A 19276-nucleotide genomic window follows, 5' to 3' on the forward strand; every position below is an offset into this window, starting at 1 on the left:
CTTTTATTGTGGTTTGGCAGTGGCACTCAGAAGAGACGTCTCTTTACAACTCACACATGTGAGTATATGCCTCTTTTTTTTACATATATACATATATATATATATATATAATTGGTTGGATTTTTGGACATTATCTTAAACTTAAGAATAATAAAAGTAATTTGCATTTGGTGAAATATTTTGAAACCAAAAATGGTGGAAATATTTAAGTCAAGGGATATCCTCATTTTGTTGTATGCTGACTTGTTATTTTTGTATAAATTCAAACAAGCAAGGTGACAAACACGTACAATCCAATATAAATATAATAGATTAAACTAATAATCTTTGTCAACAAATTTTGATACAAAATCACAATTAAATCAGTAAGCAACTAGAATAAATAAATAAATTAATTAAATTAACTGCCGCTCTATCTAGTTCTGCAATTTTTTAACGGAGCAATGGCCAGTTAACAAAATAAACTCACGGGCAATTCTACCAAAAAAAACATAGCACACTAGATTTACAAAACTAAAGTGAGTGAAAGACATTCTGAGGCTTGTTTTCTTTGCATTATGGGCAGCTATGTCCTCCCTCTCCTCCTTCTATCACTCGAGGACCAATAAATAATGAATGAATGCCAGAGAGGCCTGAAAACAGCCCCGGGTTATCTCTGTCATATGAGAAGGGTGGTAAGCCCTCCATTGAATGTACATTGATTTGCTAAAGCTGCAAAAAATTCGGCTTTGTTGTTACACAGGCATAATATTATCTCATGTTGCAGCATTGTGGTCTTCCCATGCGAAGCTTCTCCCACATGCACATCATCTGCCTCGGCGACTGGTAGTGAGCCGTGTAGTAGTCCTCAATGCATCCAAACTGGCAGAATTTGAGGTTGTGGAGATATTCAACAGGTGTTGAGGTGTTGAATTGCTCAACCCACATGCCCATGCTCACATCCTCCATCTTAAATAGCTGCATGTATGTCACAGTGCTATTGTGAGCAACTTCATCATCAATCACTTTGTGGCTATCCCACATTTCAAATATGATTGGGTATAAAATTCTCTTTCGTTGATGTAAACGATGAGTTCTTTCTAAAGCTACAGCATTATCAAGCGATGAATGGAATCTTACCCTTAATGTGTGTTGCTCAAACTCTTTTACAATGAATCTTGCAATGTCTGAAGACACAACATAACCGGGACCATTTGCATAGGGTGGATAGACTTCTTCCGGCCACTCCTGCAGAAGATAAGGTCATTCAATCATCAATCACCAGGGAGGAAAAAGAAAAAGAAAAAAAGAAAAGAGTAATGGAACATAATCATGACAATGTCTACTTAGCAAGACTAATACAAAAGACAAACAGAGAACAAAAGTTCTGGCCCCAAAACACCACCCACTCAACATACAATCTTGCATTTAATTTATTAAAAATACTGGGAAATAATAAGTGACAAGTTCACAATTTATATAGGACTCTCAAACATACCTAATTCCTCATGTACTAACACAATTGGTTGTATACTTTCGCAATAATATACATGATATAAATCATGGGTTATAGAAAGTAATCCAATCAGTTAAAAAATGTTCCAGGTGTCCTGCCCTCATGCATAAACTACATAAAGGGTACAACTCTAGTAGGTACTTTACAGTCCTTGAGTGAAAATAAAGCAAACATACAGATAGCTTAAGAAGAAACCCCTAAACTCATGTACTTCAGAGTTCACATAAATCTCATGTCCGTCCAATTCCTTTAGAAATAAAAGATGAGTACTTTTATTAATGAGTCAATGATAATACTTCTGAATCAAAGCCTAATGCTGTAGCCTATTTAGTCTTAATTTCCAATCAAAGTTATCCATATTGCTAAGGTAGCATACAATAGGCACATATGATATGGACCAGTTTGAACCCCTAGAAAAAAGTAAAATAAAAAGCCTGTACTGAAAGACACTTGTGAGAATCAGTACACATTTCTAGTTAGAAAAAATTTTAATATTGAGTTTTACCCGACTTTCTAACCAAGACTTCCAACACTAGTGCACAAAGCATATAAATCTAAGTTAGCGATGAAAAAACCAGTATAATTATAAAATAGATATACCTCATATGTCACAGCCCATTTCCCAGAGCGCAAGGGCTTGTGGTAATAGTTCATATTCCCCACATACAGGCTTCTACCGCTGGGGATTTTTTTCACTTCCTTCATAACTGAATCAACTCTAACAAAAGTATCATCATCACACTTCATGATATATTTGGCAGAAACTTCTCGAACCTGTGTTAAAAAAGCAAAAGGAAAAAAAAATTCAGGTAAAAGAAAACACGTCCACTAGACTCAGCTGAACACTTGATGAAGCAATCAGACTATAATACAGCAGGAATTGCTTCACTTACCCCATATTCACATATAGCTACAGTCTTCAAAACGACAAGATCATAGCTATCCAAGAAGGGCACTATAACAATGTCACCAAAGAATTCTGACTCCTTCTTTAACTCTAAGTTCACTTCTTTTCTGCCATGCTGCACAAAAGCTAGAGTGTCACCAAAAAAGAGAAAGAAAGAAAAAGCCGCATGCCATATTATTTAAGAACAGTTTCATTACCATAGCAACAAAAAAGCGGGCAACTACATTTGGTGATCTCCTAATTGATGCCATCCACGACTTCCTCACAGCCATTCTCTCAGAAAAATGGTTGCCTGCTGAAAGGATACCAATAAACAGCTCAACAGGTCCACTGGGAAGTGGTGGGGCCTGCCACTGAGTGGCCATTTCCAAATGTCGTTGTGGAGCATAACTAGGATGTGATGTGGGCAAGGACGCAGCGAATATTGATTGAATGTCAAGGTCACCATTCAGTGACAATCCAGTTGCATCCTCAAGAACAAATCCCTAACAAAAAAAACCGCAGCCATAAGATTCAGAACTCAATAATGCACATACTCAGAATGCTAAAGTTAACAATGTGAATGCAACTCACAGTGCGATACGGGAAAGATGTAACATGCCTCCCATCGACGTTGATATGATAACCTTCCAAACCAGCACTCAAAGTGAGGACAAACAATTTATCCTCAGCGAAAGGATATGGCCAATCGATGGAGACCTTCTTAGTCCGACCAATCAAACGGTTTAACCACCAGCTCGTCTTTGATTCCTCTGACCTATCTTCATCATCACGTATCCATTTTTCACACTTCACCAGGTCATCCACTATAACAAGGGCCATCAAACAAATTTTAGATATCAAGATGCACATAAAAAATCCAGTATTTCACATCATACAGATTAATAACACAAATACTTTCACAATTCAATTGACGAACACTTCAAGCTCACACACTTACTAGCAAAAAAGAAAACTAAGGGCTAGTGCAGCAACTAAGTCCAAATTCCCAAAGAAACATTTTTTTAAATTCAAGACGTTCAATCAAAAATTTGAAACTCAATCCAGGTTAATAAAAGACAATCTGAGAATCAGATGGAGAAATGTTCCACGATAATCAAATTGTATAAAGGAATTCACAGATAACAGTAATCAAAATCATTCCTTTCCCCCTTAAAAACTTATGCAAATGTCTAAATTGAGCTTAAAAAAACTTGCAGTATTGGGTGTTTTTACCTGTCTCCTCATCAGCCCGAGACTTCCATCCATCACACCGGAGTGCTGATCCCCATTGCATCCGATAGCATGTATTCTGCTCGATCACAGGCCTCCCGCTCCAGTCCCCCTTCAACCTAGGATTGAAATGAAGAATTCTTGGTGGATCCTCTCCATCAACCGTCTTCAGCCCTTGCAATTCCATCATGAACTGCGACACCATTACTGGCTGGTCTCCCTCCCGGATCAGCGTGATCTTGGGATCATTCTCCGGGTGAGCCTCGTGCGGCCGGCCAACAACGGTCAGGTGCGAACCCAGTGTCAATCCGCAGGGAAGAACCATAACTTTTCCCTCTCTCCCTAAACTCAGTCCCGTTGAGCATGATCGAGTGCGGGCACTTCTCCATCTCCGCCGTCAGGTTCTCAGCAGACGGCGAAGCCGCCACGGAAACGGATCTCAGCTCCCCAATCAACCTCTGCCCGATCTCCCACGAGTCCAGCGCCACCTTGTGAAGCTCGGAGAACGAGCCGTGCAGGGCGGCATTAGGGTCAGACAACACAAGCCCAGACACAATCATCGACCGTCTCCGAAGATCCGGCGATCCCCGCGGCGCTGCCGCCGCCGCCGCCGACACCAATTCACCGACTTTATACGGCTGCTTAGAAGGCCGAACAGGCGCAGACTTCTCCCCAACATCCTCCTCGCTGTCAAGCGCCAGCGAAAGGGGCATAACATCGCCAAGTCGGCGACCACCGCCACCGGTCTCAGGCGACGATATCCGACTCGAAACAAAGGGAAACTCGAGGAGAAAAACAAAACCCACGTAGAACAACACAACAACGAGAAGCATCTGAAGCAATCGCTGCCGTCCTAGCGAGACCACCGCCTCAAGCTTCGATCTCCTCATCGCCACTCCTTCTCCGAACTCCTCACGAGATCGGAGGATATCTCGCTCCCAAAATCGAAACCCTAACCCTAACCTTAGCGACGAAGGAGAAGACGAGACTATCAATTAAAAAGAAGAAGAGGAACCCATTAAAAAACAAAAAAAGAGCCGTTTGGAAAAAAAAAAAAATACGAAATTTTATTGGATTTATTTGTAAATTTTCCAAATAAAAATTTTAAAAAGAGAGAACATGACGAGAAACTCAAGAGCGTGAGAAAACCGACCGTTTGCTCTGGTTTCATCACAACTCCCGCTGTTTGACCACAAACAGCAAATTGATGTCATTTGACCAATCACAATCCGCCACGTAATTATTTTAGTCAATTAGTCTAGCTTTGACCCGTCTTTTTCTCAGAAACCCCCTTGTTATTGTTTATAATCATTGTTCACACGCGCTTTATCTTTTAACAACCTTTGAAAACCCTTTTTAAATTATATTTAACTTTATATTTTATTATCCCGAATTTTATGGATTTTTCCCCCGAATTTATTGCCTGAATAAATATTAAATTTTAAAAAATATCAGAAACTTTGTGATGCGCGTCCGCGTGGGCCATTACGATTTAAAAAATCACCAAATATATATTTTTTTAAAATAATTTTATTTTATTTATTTATTCATCTCTTAAATAGAGCTGTCCAAACCACTATTTAATAAAGTCAATTAACTTAATTGAAATTTTTTAATTGAGTAAACCACGTGGCCGATCGTGTTTTGCATAGGTGTAAGTATCACCACGTGTCGGTTAGAGGGACTAAAAGAGTGTTAATGTGGGGCCCTCAATAACCGGCCAGGGGTGATTAATGAAAGTGAGTTTTGGGGGGACTTTTCTATAATTTTATCAATGTCGGGATCAATTTTTTTATTAATAAAAAATATATATTTATATATATAGTCCTCCAAATACATAGCCTTTTAGAAAAAATTCCAAAAGTAATTGTTGCTTTATAATATTAAAGCAATATTTATTTATTTTTTTTTAATTTTTACCCATTTTTCAATTTTCCTAAATTATATAAATGAAGAGAATAATATTTATAGCCTCAAGAGAAATATATGATTTCAAGAGAGTATAATTTAGTAATTTGATTATATTTTTTTATGTTAAAATTTAGATAATTTACTGTTATTCTTAATTTTTGTACAACATTCTTAAACGACATGTATTTAGTTGCTTTTAGTTTAAAGCTTAACATTATTATTGTTATTAGTTTTTTTAATTAAAAAAACTTAAAAAGTGTTTGAATTCATGGGTGCGTTCGCATGGAGGGATATTAAATTAAATCGGAGATACATCATTTGCAAACTCGGCGTGTACACTGTTTATTATGAATATTTGCTGATTATTATTGGATCATCGTCAAGAAGTTATTATTTATATTTTTATATATAAAACCGGTGTAAAATAGTATATACATAATTGCGTGATAATTATTTGATACAAATCCAATTATGGATATTTCTAGCTTTTGAAAATAAGAGTACCACATCCTTAATGATGGGTTCTTAATTAATTTTTTTAATAAATTTAAAAAAATAATAATAAAGATTAGTATGTGGTCGTTTGGTTTCGTGGATGATAGAAAGATTACTACGTGTTACGTGAGTAATCCGAAAAATATTACCATGTTTGGCATTACATGAGTGGTAATCTAGATGGTAATATCACATTACCGAAACTTATAAATATTACTAGAAAGTGGTAATCCCATTCTCATCAAATTTGGTGTCTATCTTGGATTCAGTGGTAATCTTATAACTTTAGTATATTTTAACAAATAGATTACTGTGACAACCAAACACTGGTAATGAATTATTCCGTAATAAGAGTTTCCAACCAAACATAGTTATATTAAATTCTACAATATTCCCAACTAGTATAACATTCACTCATATTACCATAGTAATTTCGTTCTGCAGTAATATGTCATTCTACATGAACCAAACTGACACTGTGTGTTTTCCTTCTATAGAAATATGGTTTCAAACCATTTGATAAGATTTTAAAATAGTTTATGATGATGTGTAACATATGTTAGACGGTTATGTAAGTTGTTTTTAAAGATGGGAAATAAATAAAGAAATAATATAACAATAATATTGTATATATGTTTTAAAAATACAGAAAGGATGAAATGAAAATAACCTTTATCCTGTAATTTAATAGAAAAATAGGTTTTTTGAGGAAAGATGATGAACACTGTTGCTTAAACAAGGGCCCTTCATTAGAGTTTTATAATTGGATAAGCTTTATTTTTAATTATAGTTATATTTCCCATTAATCAATCACATGAAAGAAAAACTCTTACTATTTTATTTTATGATTCAATGAATGTCTAGTGTTTAAGCATTGAAAGAGCCAAAACTTATATAATTGGTCCCTCGGAATCATCAAATTAAATTTAACTCTTGCACACACACTGACACACCCACATATATAAATATATACAGGCGCACATATACTATACTGTGCAGGCGAACAAAAAGTTTATGAATTTTAATATTATGTAACAATAAAGTTTTTTTTTTTTTACAAAGTCGATAAGCGATAAAAGCAAAGGACAAATGAGTACAGAATGCACCAGTTACGGTGAGCTTGAATGACCTCATGAAAATAATCCCCCCGCCATACAACCCTGGAGGAGAGAACGAGAGGTAATCTCACACAGAACTCCCATGGGGACCCTTAATATGAATTGTAAGCTGAGAGGTTTGAACTCGAGACTCTCATTTATAACCATGGGTACCATTGGGCTATCCCAAAGTTCCTTATAATAATAAAAGTTTAAAGCGAAATAAAGTGAACATTATATTTTTTAAAAAAATTTATTTCAATGGTTTGAAAATATCCTGATATTAACGTACCATTTGATTATATATGAGAAAAATTGGTAGAAAAGTGTTAATGAATATATCATTTTATAGAATAATTTTTAAATTATATTTTATAAAAATAATAAATCTAAAAAAAGGGCTTAATTAATTAATATAACATGAAAAGATAAAGCAGTGAAGGTGACACAAAAGAGGATTTATATATACATATATATTTCAAAAGGAAATTCTGTCAATTAATGGGAGTAAATATGCATATCTACAAAAATAACAATAAACTATAATCATATTAATATGTGCATCAATCAGCACCCATTTTTCCAGTAAAATAAAATAAATAAATTTAGAAAATACACATAAAGATGTTAATTTAGCTTCTTTTTAAAACCATTACAAAAGTTATATTCTTATTTTATTTTTTATTTTTTTTGAGAAAGACGACAAGCGCCGGAACCCGGGGATGAACACGTGAGGAGCCGCGCTCACTACCGAACCATGCTCTCACATTGCGCGAGATGATGATCGAACTCGGGGAGTCACGCCGACACTTGAAGCAAACACCCTACGCAAGGGACCCGATGCCAATAGACCAAATGGTCGTTGGCTTCTTAATTTTAACTAAAAATTTTGATTTTTCTTCTTCTTCTTCTAATTAATCACAATAAATATATTAGTGAAAACCATGAATTAGATATAATTTTTATATGAACGACTTCAAGGCATCAAACAAACATTTCATTATTTCCATCAGATATAATTTTAATTTGCTCTAATTAATGATCACAATTAACTATATATGTTTTTAAATATGTCAAAAGAGGAAAAGATTACTGACAAGTTACTCTTAAATATATTGACCTTAACTTGTCCACAAAGATGTCCAACCATAAGTGCTTGAAGTGCAATCCAAGAATATTTACAACAACCACACTTGATCAATTCTATAAATTTTCAAATCTCTTATAAATAGCTAACAACTCTTCACAGAAATTCAACAACCAAAGATGAAGTTTCTAATCTCCTTCCTCATTCTCCTAATTTCATGGCCACCTCTCACTCTTGGTATTAATTTCCCCAACTCCTTTATAGACTTTCCCTCCTTTTTCTTCTTTTATTTTAAGACACAAACAATATAAACTCTATGAATATATATATATTGAGAAGTTAATTAGAACAGTACTAGTTAACGTATGCATACATGCATGCATGCAGGAAGGGTTGTTGAAGGAGAGACTGTGTTATTCCACGTAAAGAACAGGTGTCCATTTCCAATATGGCCGGCAACAGCCCCAAATACTGGTCATCCGGTGATCGCCGACGGTGGTTTCTACCTCCCTTCCGGCAAAGCTCACCGTGTCACTGCACCACCTAATTGGAATGGCCGGTTCTGGGCCAGAACTGGTTGTAACTTCAGCTCCGGCTCATCGCCGGCGTGCCAAACCGGTGACTGCCAAAGCCTTCTTGCATGCAATGGCACAATTGGTCTTCCTCCGGCCACTCTTGTTGAGGTACATACGTACACAAATTAAATTATACCTTATTTTGCCATTATTTGTATTTTGGTTTCGGCATATTAGTTAATATTCCATGTAAATGATGTTCATATCTTTGATGAAAATTATCTTTTAATATAAATATACGAGACCAAAATATTAAAATATATATCCCTTCCACTTCAAAGGCATACTTCATATCAATTATTTTATCTGCCATTTAACTTGCTATTGTTTGATATTTGATTTTTATGAATTTTAGTATTAATATAATTATCAAAGAGGTTGATACATATTAAGCAACCTTAAGTTCATAATATATATATATATATATATGTGGCTACCAAACACAATTATATAACTAACAGTAACTCCAATACATCACCCTTATATATAAATAATAACCATTAAATCATAATCTAATGCCTAACACGAAACATATTGAGATTTTAAAAAGCTATATAACAACATCAATAGAAAATGAATACTATAAATATATATTTATGTATTTAAACTAACATTTATTTGATTAAATGATATGGAATATCAAACATGCATCCAGGTAAACCTAGTGGCTGACTCGAGCAAACCAAGTTTTTACGACGTGAGTGTGGTCGACGGGTACAATATTCCGGTGGCCGTCTCGACGGTGCCGTCGAACCCAAAGTGTATGATCCAAGGTTGCAAGAAGAGCATAAACAGTGTGTGCCCTCAAGAATTACAAGTCCTTGACAAGATAAAAGGTAATGTGGTTGCATGCAAGAGTGCATGCTTGGCATTCAATTTGGACTTGTTTTGTTGTAGGAATTCATATGGGAAGGCAGAGAAATGCAAGCCAAGCATGTACTCAGAGATGTTCAAGGATGCATGCCCTTCATACTTTAGCTATGCTTTTGATACTCCAACATCTCTTGTGGCTTGTGCTTCTAAAGAGTATTTGATCACCTTTTGTCCTGATAAATGGAATGTTGATCATCAATATTCCATGTAAATGATGTACAAGTGCAACCTTTCAACTTTTTCTGTTTTACTCAATATATAATAGCTTCATAACTCATAAGCACAGTACACCAAGTCAGATGAACAGTTTAATCGGAAAGAAAATTTTCATGCGCTAATATTTTACTGTGCACTTTATAATGAAAACTGTTTGATTGAACGGTTTATGACTGATGATGAAAACTGTTGAATTATAATATAGCTGTTGATAACACTGATAGATTTTAAATATATATTACTATTATTATTGTAAAAAAATTAAATCATATAAATTTTTATGAAATTATCATATTGGCTCCATTAATGTTGCTCGCATGAAATTGTGATGGTGTGGAACTTGGCACTAGTGAATTGGAAGGGTGGCAAGGTTGCCAATGTGTCTACAATTGGGCACAAAAGGTGAACTCCGGCCAGTCTATATGAAATAGGGGTGTATATAATATTTGATATTATTAAAAAAAATACCAAGATGATAAAAAAAAAAACTAAAAAACATGAAAAGATGGATTTTTAATTACCATAACAATACTCATGGCAGATACAATCTACTCACATGGTGAGTGTTTCTCTTCAAAAATCTCAAAATTTAGAGGATGTATAGTTGTATGCAGTGGGTTTGTATTTATAAATTTTTGTATTTAAAAATTCAGGAGAGTCAAATCCAGTGTTTAATTTAATTTGATGTATTTATAATGTTGGATCACGAATTTTATGTTTGATTGGAGGGATTTGTAAATTTGAATTTGGAAAACTGGTTTAATGTAATAATTAATATAAATTATAAAATATATAGTTTATTTTGTGTAATATGAATTCAAATTTCAAATATTATGAGTAATTAATATAATTAATATATACTTAATTTATTATAATAAAATATAATATATTATTTATTTATTAAAATAATTAATATATTATAATATATCAATTATATACTATATTACTAATATTAATTACACTATAATTATATTTTATTTAATATTTTATAAAATATAATTATAGTGTAGTTAATATTATGGGTAATTAATATCATTAATATATACTTAATTTATCATAATAAAATATCATATATTAATTATTTATTAAAATAAATAATATAATATGTGTATTAAATTAATATATATAACCACCAAAAATATCATTTATCAAATTAATTAATTATATAATTTTATTTGTTTATATTCTAACTAAATTCTAGTTTTTTAAAAAATAATTTTAATTGGAATTCCAAATACTGGATTTGGAACTACATCCAATTTAGGGTAGCGTTTGGTTAGATGTAGTTGAAAATACAGTAGCTTTTCAATCACAGTGTAGTTATAAATTATGGAGTCGAAAATACAGGAGAGTCAAATTTGGTGTTTGGTTGACTGTAATTGAAAATGCTGGATTTCAAAATTTTGTGTTTGTTTGGGAGGATTTGTAAATCTGGATTTTGAAAACATGTGTTTGGTTGGATGTATTTGTAGGATATAAACACCCTTGCTAAGGATACTGCACCTTGATCATTATTAAATTTAATTAATTATAAATACACAATTAATTGTTATTAATAGTAACCAAAATAATTATGCATATAATTGCTTAATTTAATATAAATTTATGTTTTCATTACAAATTATTGTTATTTTTATAATTATAAAAAATATATTACACTATTTATATTTTTGTATATTTATAATTTTTTAAATTGATAAAAATATAATAGTAACCATTTATTATTAAGATAAAATAATATCATAATTTTTTTTATATTTTATTTTTATATAATTTTATTAGAAAGTCTCACGTGACACCACGTGCGAGACTTTCTATGGAAATCCCAAATGCGGGAGATTAAACTACGGCCGATTTGGACGTAGTTTGAAAACCAACCAAATCCATCTACACTGCATTTCTAACTACTTTCAAATTCTCAAATCCAACTAAACAAACACCAGATTTTGAAGTTTTTTGTAATTACAATTACATGTAGTTTTATATCCTGCCAAACAAACACACCCTATATGTAGTTCCAAAATCCACCAAAATCCAATAAATAGGGTTTGCAACTCCAGTTGCTTTTTTAAATCCACCTAACCAAACAACTTACTTCAAGAAATTTTGTAATTCCAACTACAAGGAGTTTTAAATACTACCAAACAAACACCCCTTTTTAAATACTATAAAACTAGCACATCTTTACTTATAAGACAATTCTTATTTATGGTTATATATTTTTAAAGTTTTTATATAATAATTATCAACTTAATTTGATATACAAGAGATCGAGATATCATATTTTTGGTTGAAAAAAAATCTATTTTTCTATTCAAACATGATATATTTTGATTTTTTTAATTAAATTTAAATATTAAATTATAAAAAAGAAAAAATCTCAATCACAACCTCATCAATAATAACTATTTTTTTTATCAAATCAATTATCTAAATCAACATTAAACTGTTTTTTAAATGTTTTTTTTAAATTTATATAAATCATCATTCGAGAAATATTTAAACCTTTGATTTTATAAAAAAATTAAAAGTAAAAAAAAATAGATTTTTTTTTAAATCTCAAATATTTTTTTAGATGAAACACTAAATAAAAATATATATAAATACAGAAGTGCACCAATTACAATAATTTGAATGGTTTTATAAAAGATAAATTCTCTGCCATATAATAGGTTGGAACTCAAAACTTTTTGATCACAGTTCACTGGTACATGTTTTTTAATAAAAGCCAAAAATTTAATAATTAAAAAAGAAAAAAATCATCACTAAACTCGTGAAACAAATCCCAGCGGCGCCCCGTCCTCGTCCCAATTCCCCTCAAAACCCTAACCTTTCTCCTCTTCGATCCCATCTTCTCCTTCGATTCCTCTCTGCTTGGTCGAAAGCTCCTCTCAAGGGCTGCTACCTGCTTCCCAATTCAATCCTCGTGGGCTTTAATCCAAGTGGTCAACCCTGGCGGGGCTCCGAGCCGGGTGATGGCGGATCCGCCTGGGTTTGCTGCCGTCGATGGTCTGAGAGATTTTGGAGACGTTGCTGAGGTTTATGTAAGGTTTGTGTTCTGTTTTGTGCCCTGGAGTAAGGGTTTTGAAAGGAGGGAAGCATGCTGAGCGTGCTGAGAGTTCACCTGCCGTCCGAGATCCCCATCGTTGGCTGCGAGATCACGCCGTACGTCCTCGTCAAGCGCCCTGATAACACTGTTTCAAACGATGATGTTCCGGAGACGGCCCCCGTCAACGGCCACCACATAAGGTACCGCTGGTGAGTGCTTCTAGACCCTGGTGCTTGTTTCTCGCGGAAAGATCTGTATTTTTCCCTCCTTTTGGGCATTGAATTTGTCTTTATTATCATTTCTTTGAGAAAGATTTGATCTTTGTGTTTTTTGTTTGTATCTGCTTCGAGTCTTAAACATGTTGATGGGTTTTAATTCTGATTTGATGATGTCGTGGTAGGTGCAATGAATGCTTTTACATGGTAATTGTTTATTTTCTTTTTTTAGTGTGACTGACAAGCAGGCATTTTCAGTAGAGTTTGTATTATGTTTTTTGGTTGATTCATGATAATTAAATTATAGGATTTCTTTTTTCATAGGTTACAAATGACATAGGAATAATTAACATTTGATGGAAAGTAGAAGAGGGATACTTGTTCCCAAGGTTGGGTATGGAGGTTCTTGAGTTCACACATATAGTGAACTAATTTATATAGTTGTTCATTTGCCAGATACTAAGATGTCCTGCCATTCGTGGCCCTGGCATTTGTTTTTTGAAGTGTAGCGAGAGACATGGTGATGTCTTGACGAACTTAATATGGCTAAGTATATATGATGCAAGACCATCGTATAGGGTAATGCTTATTACCTTATAAGTAAATAAAAAAGTAGACTATAATAATTGAGAATCCTGTAATAAATAATTTAGTAACAAGAGGTTACCTGTGCATATTTCATCATCCAGTTGTCCTCCTGTTCTTATTGAGTTTTTTTCCGCCAGCTGATTTTTTTCTCTGCAGATGTAACCCACTATTATATAATTTTGGCTTTACCCTTCTATTCATGAAATTTTAAATTGTATTGAAATGTCTAATTCATTTGAGTTTTTCAGAACCATCTTTTCTTTTTAAACACACACAGAGGTCCACTATGTACTTATGCTCTTTTCCTTTAGATTATTGATTATCAGAGGAATTGCTGTTGACAAATAACTCAGTGATCTGTATGAGCAAAGTGAAAGCTGTAGGTTGCATTACGTATTAGCCATTTTTACTAATTTGATGTAAAATCTATTTTGACTTTCCTGGTGTGAAACAATCAAGTTTCATACTTTCATACTGATTAGTTATTGATTGGTTTCTAGTGCTTCTACATCTTTGATTTATTCATGGTGTGTGTGCATGCTGGACAGTTTTTTTGCTAACGTGGATTCAAGGATAAAGATTATAATACTTTAGTTGTTGCTATGACATAATACTTTAGCATTCTGTAGTTAGTGATGCAATATTGGATGTTTACAGAGGCATTTGATCATTTTATACTATTATTCAGGTACCGCATTCAAAGTGATCGGAAAGTTGCAGTTTGTAGCGTACATCCAACTGAACAGGCAACAATACAGTGCCTAGGCTGTGTTAAAGCAAAGATACCAGTGGCTAAGAGCTACCATTGCTCATCTAGGTGCTTCTCAGATGCTTGGCATCATCATCGTGCATTGCATGATCGAGCAAGCAGTGCTGTAAGTGAAAATGGAGCTGAGGAGGAAGAGTTGTTTGGGAGGTTTAATAGTACTGGATCAGGAGTTCTAAACACTGGCGTCACTGGTTCAGCATCCAGTGGGCAGAGCCCGGGCCAAAATAATGGTCCAGTGCCTTCATATCCTGCAACTGTTGCAGAAAGAAATGGAGGGGAAACATGGTTTGAAGTTGCACGTTCTAGAACATATACACCAATGGCTGATGACATTGGCCACACTCTGAGATTTGAATGTGTAATTGTAGATGCAGAAACAAGAATTCCTGTGGGAGCTACAAATACTGTATTGACTTCTCGTGTGATTCCTGCACCCTCTCCGACTCCCCGTCGCATGATTCAAGTGAATGATTCCCAAGGAGCTACTCCCTCTGGGACATTCACAGTGCTCTCATACAACATTCTTGCTGATGCTTACGCAACAAATGAATCATACAGCTACTGTCCATCATGGGCTCTTTCATGGCCTTATCGAAGACAGAACCTATTGCGTGAAATTATTGGTTACCATGCTGATATAGTTTGTCTTCAGGAGGTAGGTTGATTATGAGTATCCTTCAGTAGAGAAGTTAATGCTTGCTGATGTTATTTTTCCATTTCATGGTATTCCCGTACATTTTGACCAACACCAAATCTAGACCATCACCACCACCGTGATCGAGTAATCAAAAGCATGGAGTATAACTATTATTTTGACTGAACCAAAAAATTCTTAAATTTGAGTGCCATTTCATATTTGACTATTTCCATTTTTTTGCGTTCAAGCATTCAGATCAAGTCGAATCTTGTTTTAAAGATGAATTTCATATGGTAAACTTTGCAAGCAAGATCCATCTCAAAATTAAGAACATCTCAAGTTTCTTTGTTTGAAGTAAATCATATGTTCCTGGTTATTTGCAGATTTGACAAGAAATTTGGCTTCAAGTAATGAACTGTAGTGATAGGCCTTAAAACTCTTTCTATTTGATTTTGAATTATAATTTTAAATGTTTTGGACCAGATCATCTCAAAGTGATACCATGGCCTGTGAATATCACTTGCAAATTTATCGCTACATCTTTTGCAGGTACAAAGCGACCATTTCGAGGAGTTTTTTGCACCTGAACTTGATAAGCATGGATATCAGGCACTTTACAAGAAGAATACATCAGAGGTGCCTTTCACTGTTTTTTTTCTCTTGAATTTCATGAAACTGTGTTTTTTGTTCATATTTAAGTTACCATTGTTAGTTCAGGTATATAGTGGGAATTTCAATGCGGTAGATGGTTGTGCAACATTTTTTCGCCGTGATAGGTTTTCACATGTCAAAAAATATGAGGTAAGTGTGCTTTGGTTTTTTCTTACCGTTGGTCATTCCTTCTCTGAGTTGTTCTGGTCTGTTTACAGGTTGAGTTTAATAAGGCTGCACAGTCTTTAGCTGATGCAGTCATTGCAGTTAATCAAAAGAAAGCTGCTTTAAACAGATTGATTAAGGTTCTGCCTTTGACATCTTTTGTTTTCTTTTCTTGCCTTGACCATACTTCTACTGTTTTACTTAAACTATTTTCAGTTGCTTGGCGGTATATTGAATCTATCTTTCTGTAATAGGATAACATTGCTCTAATTGTTGTCCTGGAAGCAAAATTCACTAGCCATGGCACTGATAATCCCGGAAAAAGGCAACTTCTTTGTGTGGTGAGATAACAGGCTATTCTCACACATCTTTTACTGATAATATTTCGATACGTAGTTCATCATGCGAATATGATTGTTAGCTTTGTGAATTTTTTTTTTTGACATACTTTGTTGGCAGCTCACGAGTAAATGGTTTAGGACATGTTTATTTTGTAGTCTATGTCTGACATTAACATGCCCTCACCTTTTGCCTTTCTTATATTTACTTATGAGTAACTCAGTTTTATTGAATACCAAAAGCAATGGGCATTAGTTATACTTCAGCATAGTTGGCTTTCTTTTTGTATGGGTTTCTGCATGAAATTTATAAGGTGATCTGAAGATTGATGTACTTGGCTTACTTTCCTTCACTCAAAAACAAACGGAAAAACACCTTCTATCTTGCAAGTTTCTTTTTTGCGCAATTTATAAATTAATAATATGAAATAGATTATTGAGGTCTAACATTAGCAATGCGGCCTTATTTTTGGGTCACTTTAAGACTTACAAAGCTTAAAATTATTAATACTACAAGCATGTTTATTATCATGAGGCATTTTCTTATCCTTTTGTTTTGCTGTATAATGTCAAAAATATATCAGAGAAACAAAATTGAATTGCTGGCAGTCCTCCTTGATATGAGTCCTACTGATTGATTTTTCTTTTACATTCCACGCAGGCAAATACACATGTAAATGTCCCTCTAGAATGCAAAGATGTCAAGCTCTGGCAGGTGCTCTTCCTGACATTTGCATATTTAATTGATATTTTATGTGTTCCTCTTTACTAATTTTCTCCTGATGACTTAATGCAGGTGCATACTCTCATAAAAGGATTAGAGAAAATAGCTGCCAGTGCAGACATTCCAATGTTGGTATGTGGGGATTTTAATTCAATTCCTAATAGGTATGACTTCTATTTTGATGTCTTCATCTCACTATGAAAAACATATTTGATGTAAAGCACAATTTTTTGCTTACCTAAATGTGAAAAAAATTTCTCTTCAGTGCACCACATACACTTCTTTCGATTGGCAAGGTTGATCCAGCTCATCCTGATTTGGCAATTGACCCATATGGGATATTGCGCCCCAACAACAAGTTATCTCACAATCTTGTACTGGTAAAGTTTCATTGCTTATCACCTTGTGCAGATATGGTGTAAAGTTTTTTCGGTTTATTAACTTCACATGTTACAGGTTAGTGCGTATTCATCATTCGCGAGAACCAAAGGTTTTGGTCCTCAAGCAGAACAAAGGAGGAGAATAGACCAATTTTCAAATGAACCATTGTTTACAAAGTGTACACGAGAATATATTGGAACAGTTGATTATATATTTTACACAGGTGGACTTTTTCTGTTATGTCCTTACTCATCTTCTATGTTTTAGCTCTTTTGGATTTTGAATTTCAACATCATTGTACTTTCCTCTGTTTTCAGCGGACTCCTTGACAGTTGAATCATTATTGGAACTACTGGACGAGGAGAGCTTGCGAAAAGATACAGCTCTTCCTTCTCCGGAGTGGTCATCTGATCATATAGCACTATTAGCAGAATTCCGATGCATGCCTAGGATCAGACGTGGATAGTGGAGGTATGTTTTTTACCCCAGTATAATTTCGCTGCATCATCTTCCTTAAACCTAAATCTCTACTGCATTTCTTTCAGCTAAAATAATTTTTTTCCCCTCTTGAAGCTCACATAAGTCGGCGTGTGCCCTTGGATTGTAGCTAAAGTATCATATCTTGAACTTTGTTTATAGTCAGGTGTTTATGTTGCAGTAAATTTAGCGGTTTTTTTCTGCAGGTCGTATTAAATGGGTGAGTAGTCTGTGATTCATCTTTCATTTTAGATTGTCGAAATTAATGATTTTCAATCTCATCGATCAAATGTTCTTGGTTTCTCAGGTCTTTTGTCATAACCGATAAAAGTTATACGAAGTAACTATTTGAAGAAGAGAGTTTCATCTGACAAAAATTTCTGAAAGGAAGTAGAATTATATGTTGTTTTGCCTGTTTTCAAGATGTTGTTCAGGGAGTGCTCATTGATGATCCTCTTTGTATCATGTTTTAGTGTTTCATAGATTATCATATGCTCAATATGGCTCTTATTTTCGGTTTATATTTCCGATTTCGCCGTCACTCGTGCTTATCATTTATAGCATCCCTATACTAATATGAGCTCCAATATGATTTTTCGCCTTTTTGTTTTTAATCATTTGAGTTAATAGGCTTTTGTTTGGATTGATTGAGAGGAAATAGATGGACTCGGAAAAAAATCTTAATGGAAATTGTTTTTATTTTTTTATGTTTTATTGGTTGAATGAAGAAAGTAATCAATTTGGAGGGTGTTATTTTTACATCACATATATTTATGAAAATACCCCTGATGCTTTTACAAGTATTGATAAGTTTAATTTCAGAGAATTTAATTTCTGTTTAATTTAAAATTAGTTTTGAATGTTTGGTTTAATCGCAGAGTTTGAAGGATGTGTTAAAGTTAATAAATAAAATCAAGGTTTAAGTGTCCTACTGGTTTACGCAATTTTTAGTAAAAGTATAATTATTTACATAAAAATTATAAAAAGCTATAAGAAATTACTAAAATCTTATAGCAAGTCTTAATTTATAATAAAATATTATCTTTTAAAAGAATAAAAATTAAATATTTGCATAAAAAGTCACATGGCAAATTGGCAACTGAAGTGATAAGTTCTATACGGCAGTTCAGAAAAATAAAAATAATTTTTTGAGGTGCTGGCGTGATGTGACTTGTTATTTCAATATGTGGATATTAACTTTAAACAATTTTAAAAATGAAATATATAGAGCATTATCATGTGGTGTATCAAAATAAACTTTATAATAACAATAATAATAATGGTTATAATATTTTTTAGTAAAATTAATCATAGTTGCAAGTAATAAGATAACAAGATGAAAAATATTTATTATATATATATATATATATATCATGACTGGAAAAAATAGAGTAATGTCATAAATTTTATACAT

At 33.6% G+C, this 19276-nt stretch overlaps 3 protein-coding genes across 5 annotated transcripts; 2 read left to right on the forward strand and 1 right to left on the reverse strand.

Moving 5' to 3' along the window:
- Window positions 1-379: 379 nt before the first annotated feature.
- On the reverse strand, window positions 380-4666 carry LOC120267109 (hydroxyproline O-galactosyltransferase GALT6-like). Its single transcript, XM_039274810.1, is given in 8 exon segments — window positions 380-957; window positions 1120-1227; window positions 2096-2269; window positions 2389-2517; window positions 2600-2887; window positions 2976-3208; window positions 3618-3949; window positions 3951-4666. Coding segments are annotated over 8 exon segments (2025 nt in total). The 5' UTR covers window positions 4505-4666; the 3' UTR covers window positions 380-750.
- A 3698-nt stretch (window positions 4667-8364) lies between these two features.
- Window positions 8365-10036, forward strand: LOC120267514 (thaumatin-like protein). Its single transcript, XM_039275189.1, has 3 exons — window positions 8365-8441; window positions 8592-8887; window positions 9435-10036. The coding sequence occupies exons 1-3, from the start codon at window positions 8384-8386 to the stop codon at window positions 9861-9863; spliced, it is 783 nt and encodes a 260-aa protein (XP_039131123.1). The 5' UTR covers window positions 8365-8383; the 3' UTR covers window positions 9864-10036.
- A 2579-nt stretch (window positions 10037-12615) lies between these two features.
- LOC120267084 (carbon catabolite repressor protein 4 homolog 1-like) lies at window positions 12616-18476 on the forward strand. Of its 3 annotated transcripts, none has more exons than XM_039274781.1 (13): window positions 12616-13126; window positions 14409-15144; window positions 15676-15762; window positions 15844-15927; window positions 15996-16082; window positions 16197-16283; window positions 16942-16995; window positions 17077-17168; window positions 17270-17384; window positions 17461-17608; window positions 17703-17856; window positions 17931-18082; window positions 18170-18476. In XM_039274781.1, exons 1-11 carry the CDS (start codon window positions 12969-12971, stop codon window positions 17849-17851), a joined length of 1797 nt encoding a protein of 598 aa, XP_039130715.1. In that variant the 5' UTR covers window positions 12616-12968; the 3' UTR covers window positions 17852-17856; window positions 17931-18082; window positions 18170-18476. The 3 variants fall into 3 exon arrangements, with proteins under 3 accessions (XP_039130715.1, XP_039130714.1, XP_039130716.1); XM_039274780.1 differs by having other exon boundaries at window positions 17959-18082; XM_039274782.1 differs by having other exon boundaries at window positions 18025-18082.
- Window positions 18477-19276: the final 800 nt, after the last annotated feature.

This window comes from Dioscorea cayenensis, chromosome 8 (genome assembly GCF_009730915.1).
Source record: "Dioscorea cayenensis subsp. rotundata cultivar TDr96_F1 chromosome 8, TDr96_F1_v2_PseudoChromosome.rev07_lg8_w22 25.fasta, whole genome shotgun sequence".
Taxonomy (NCBI): domain Eukaryota; kingdom Viridiplantae; phylum Streptophyta; class Magnoliopsida; order Dioscoreales; family Dioscoreaceae; genus Dioscorea; species Dioscorea cayenensis.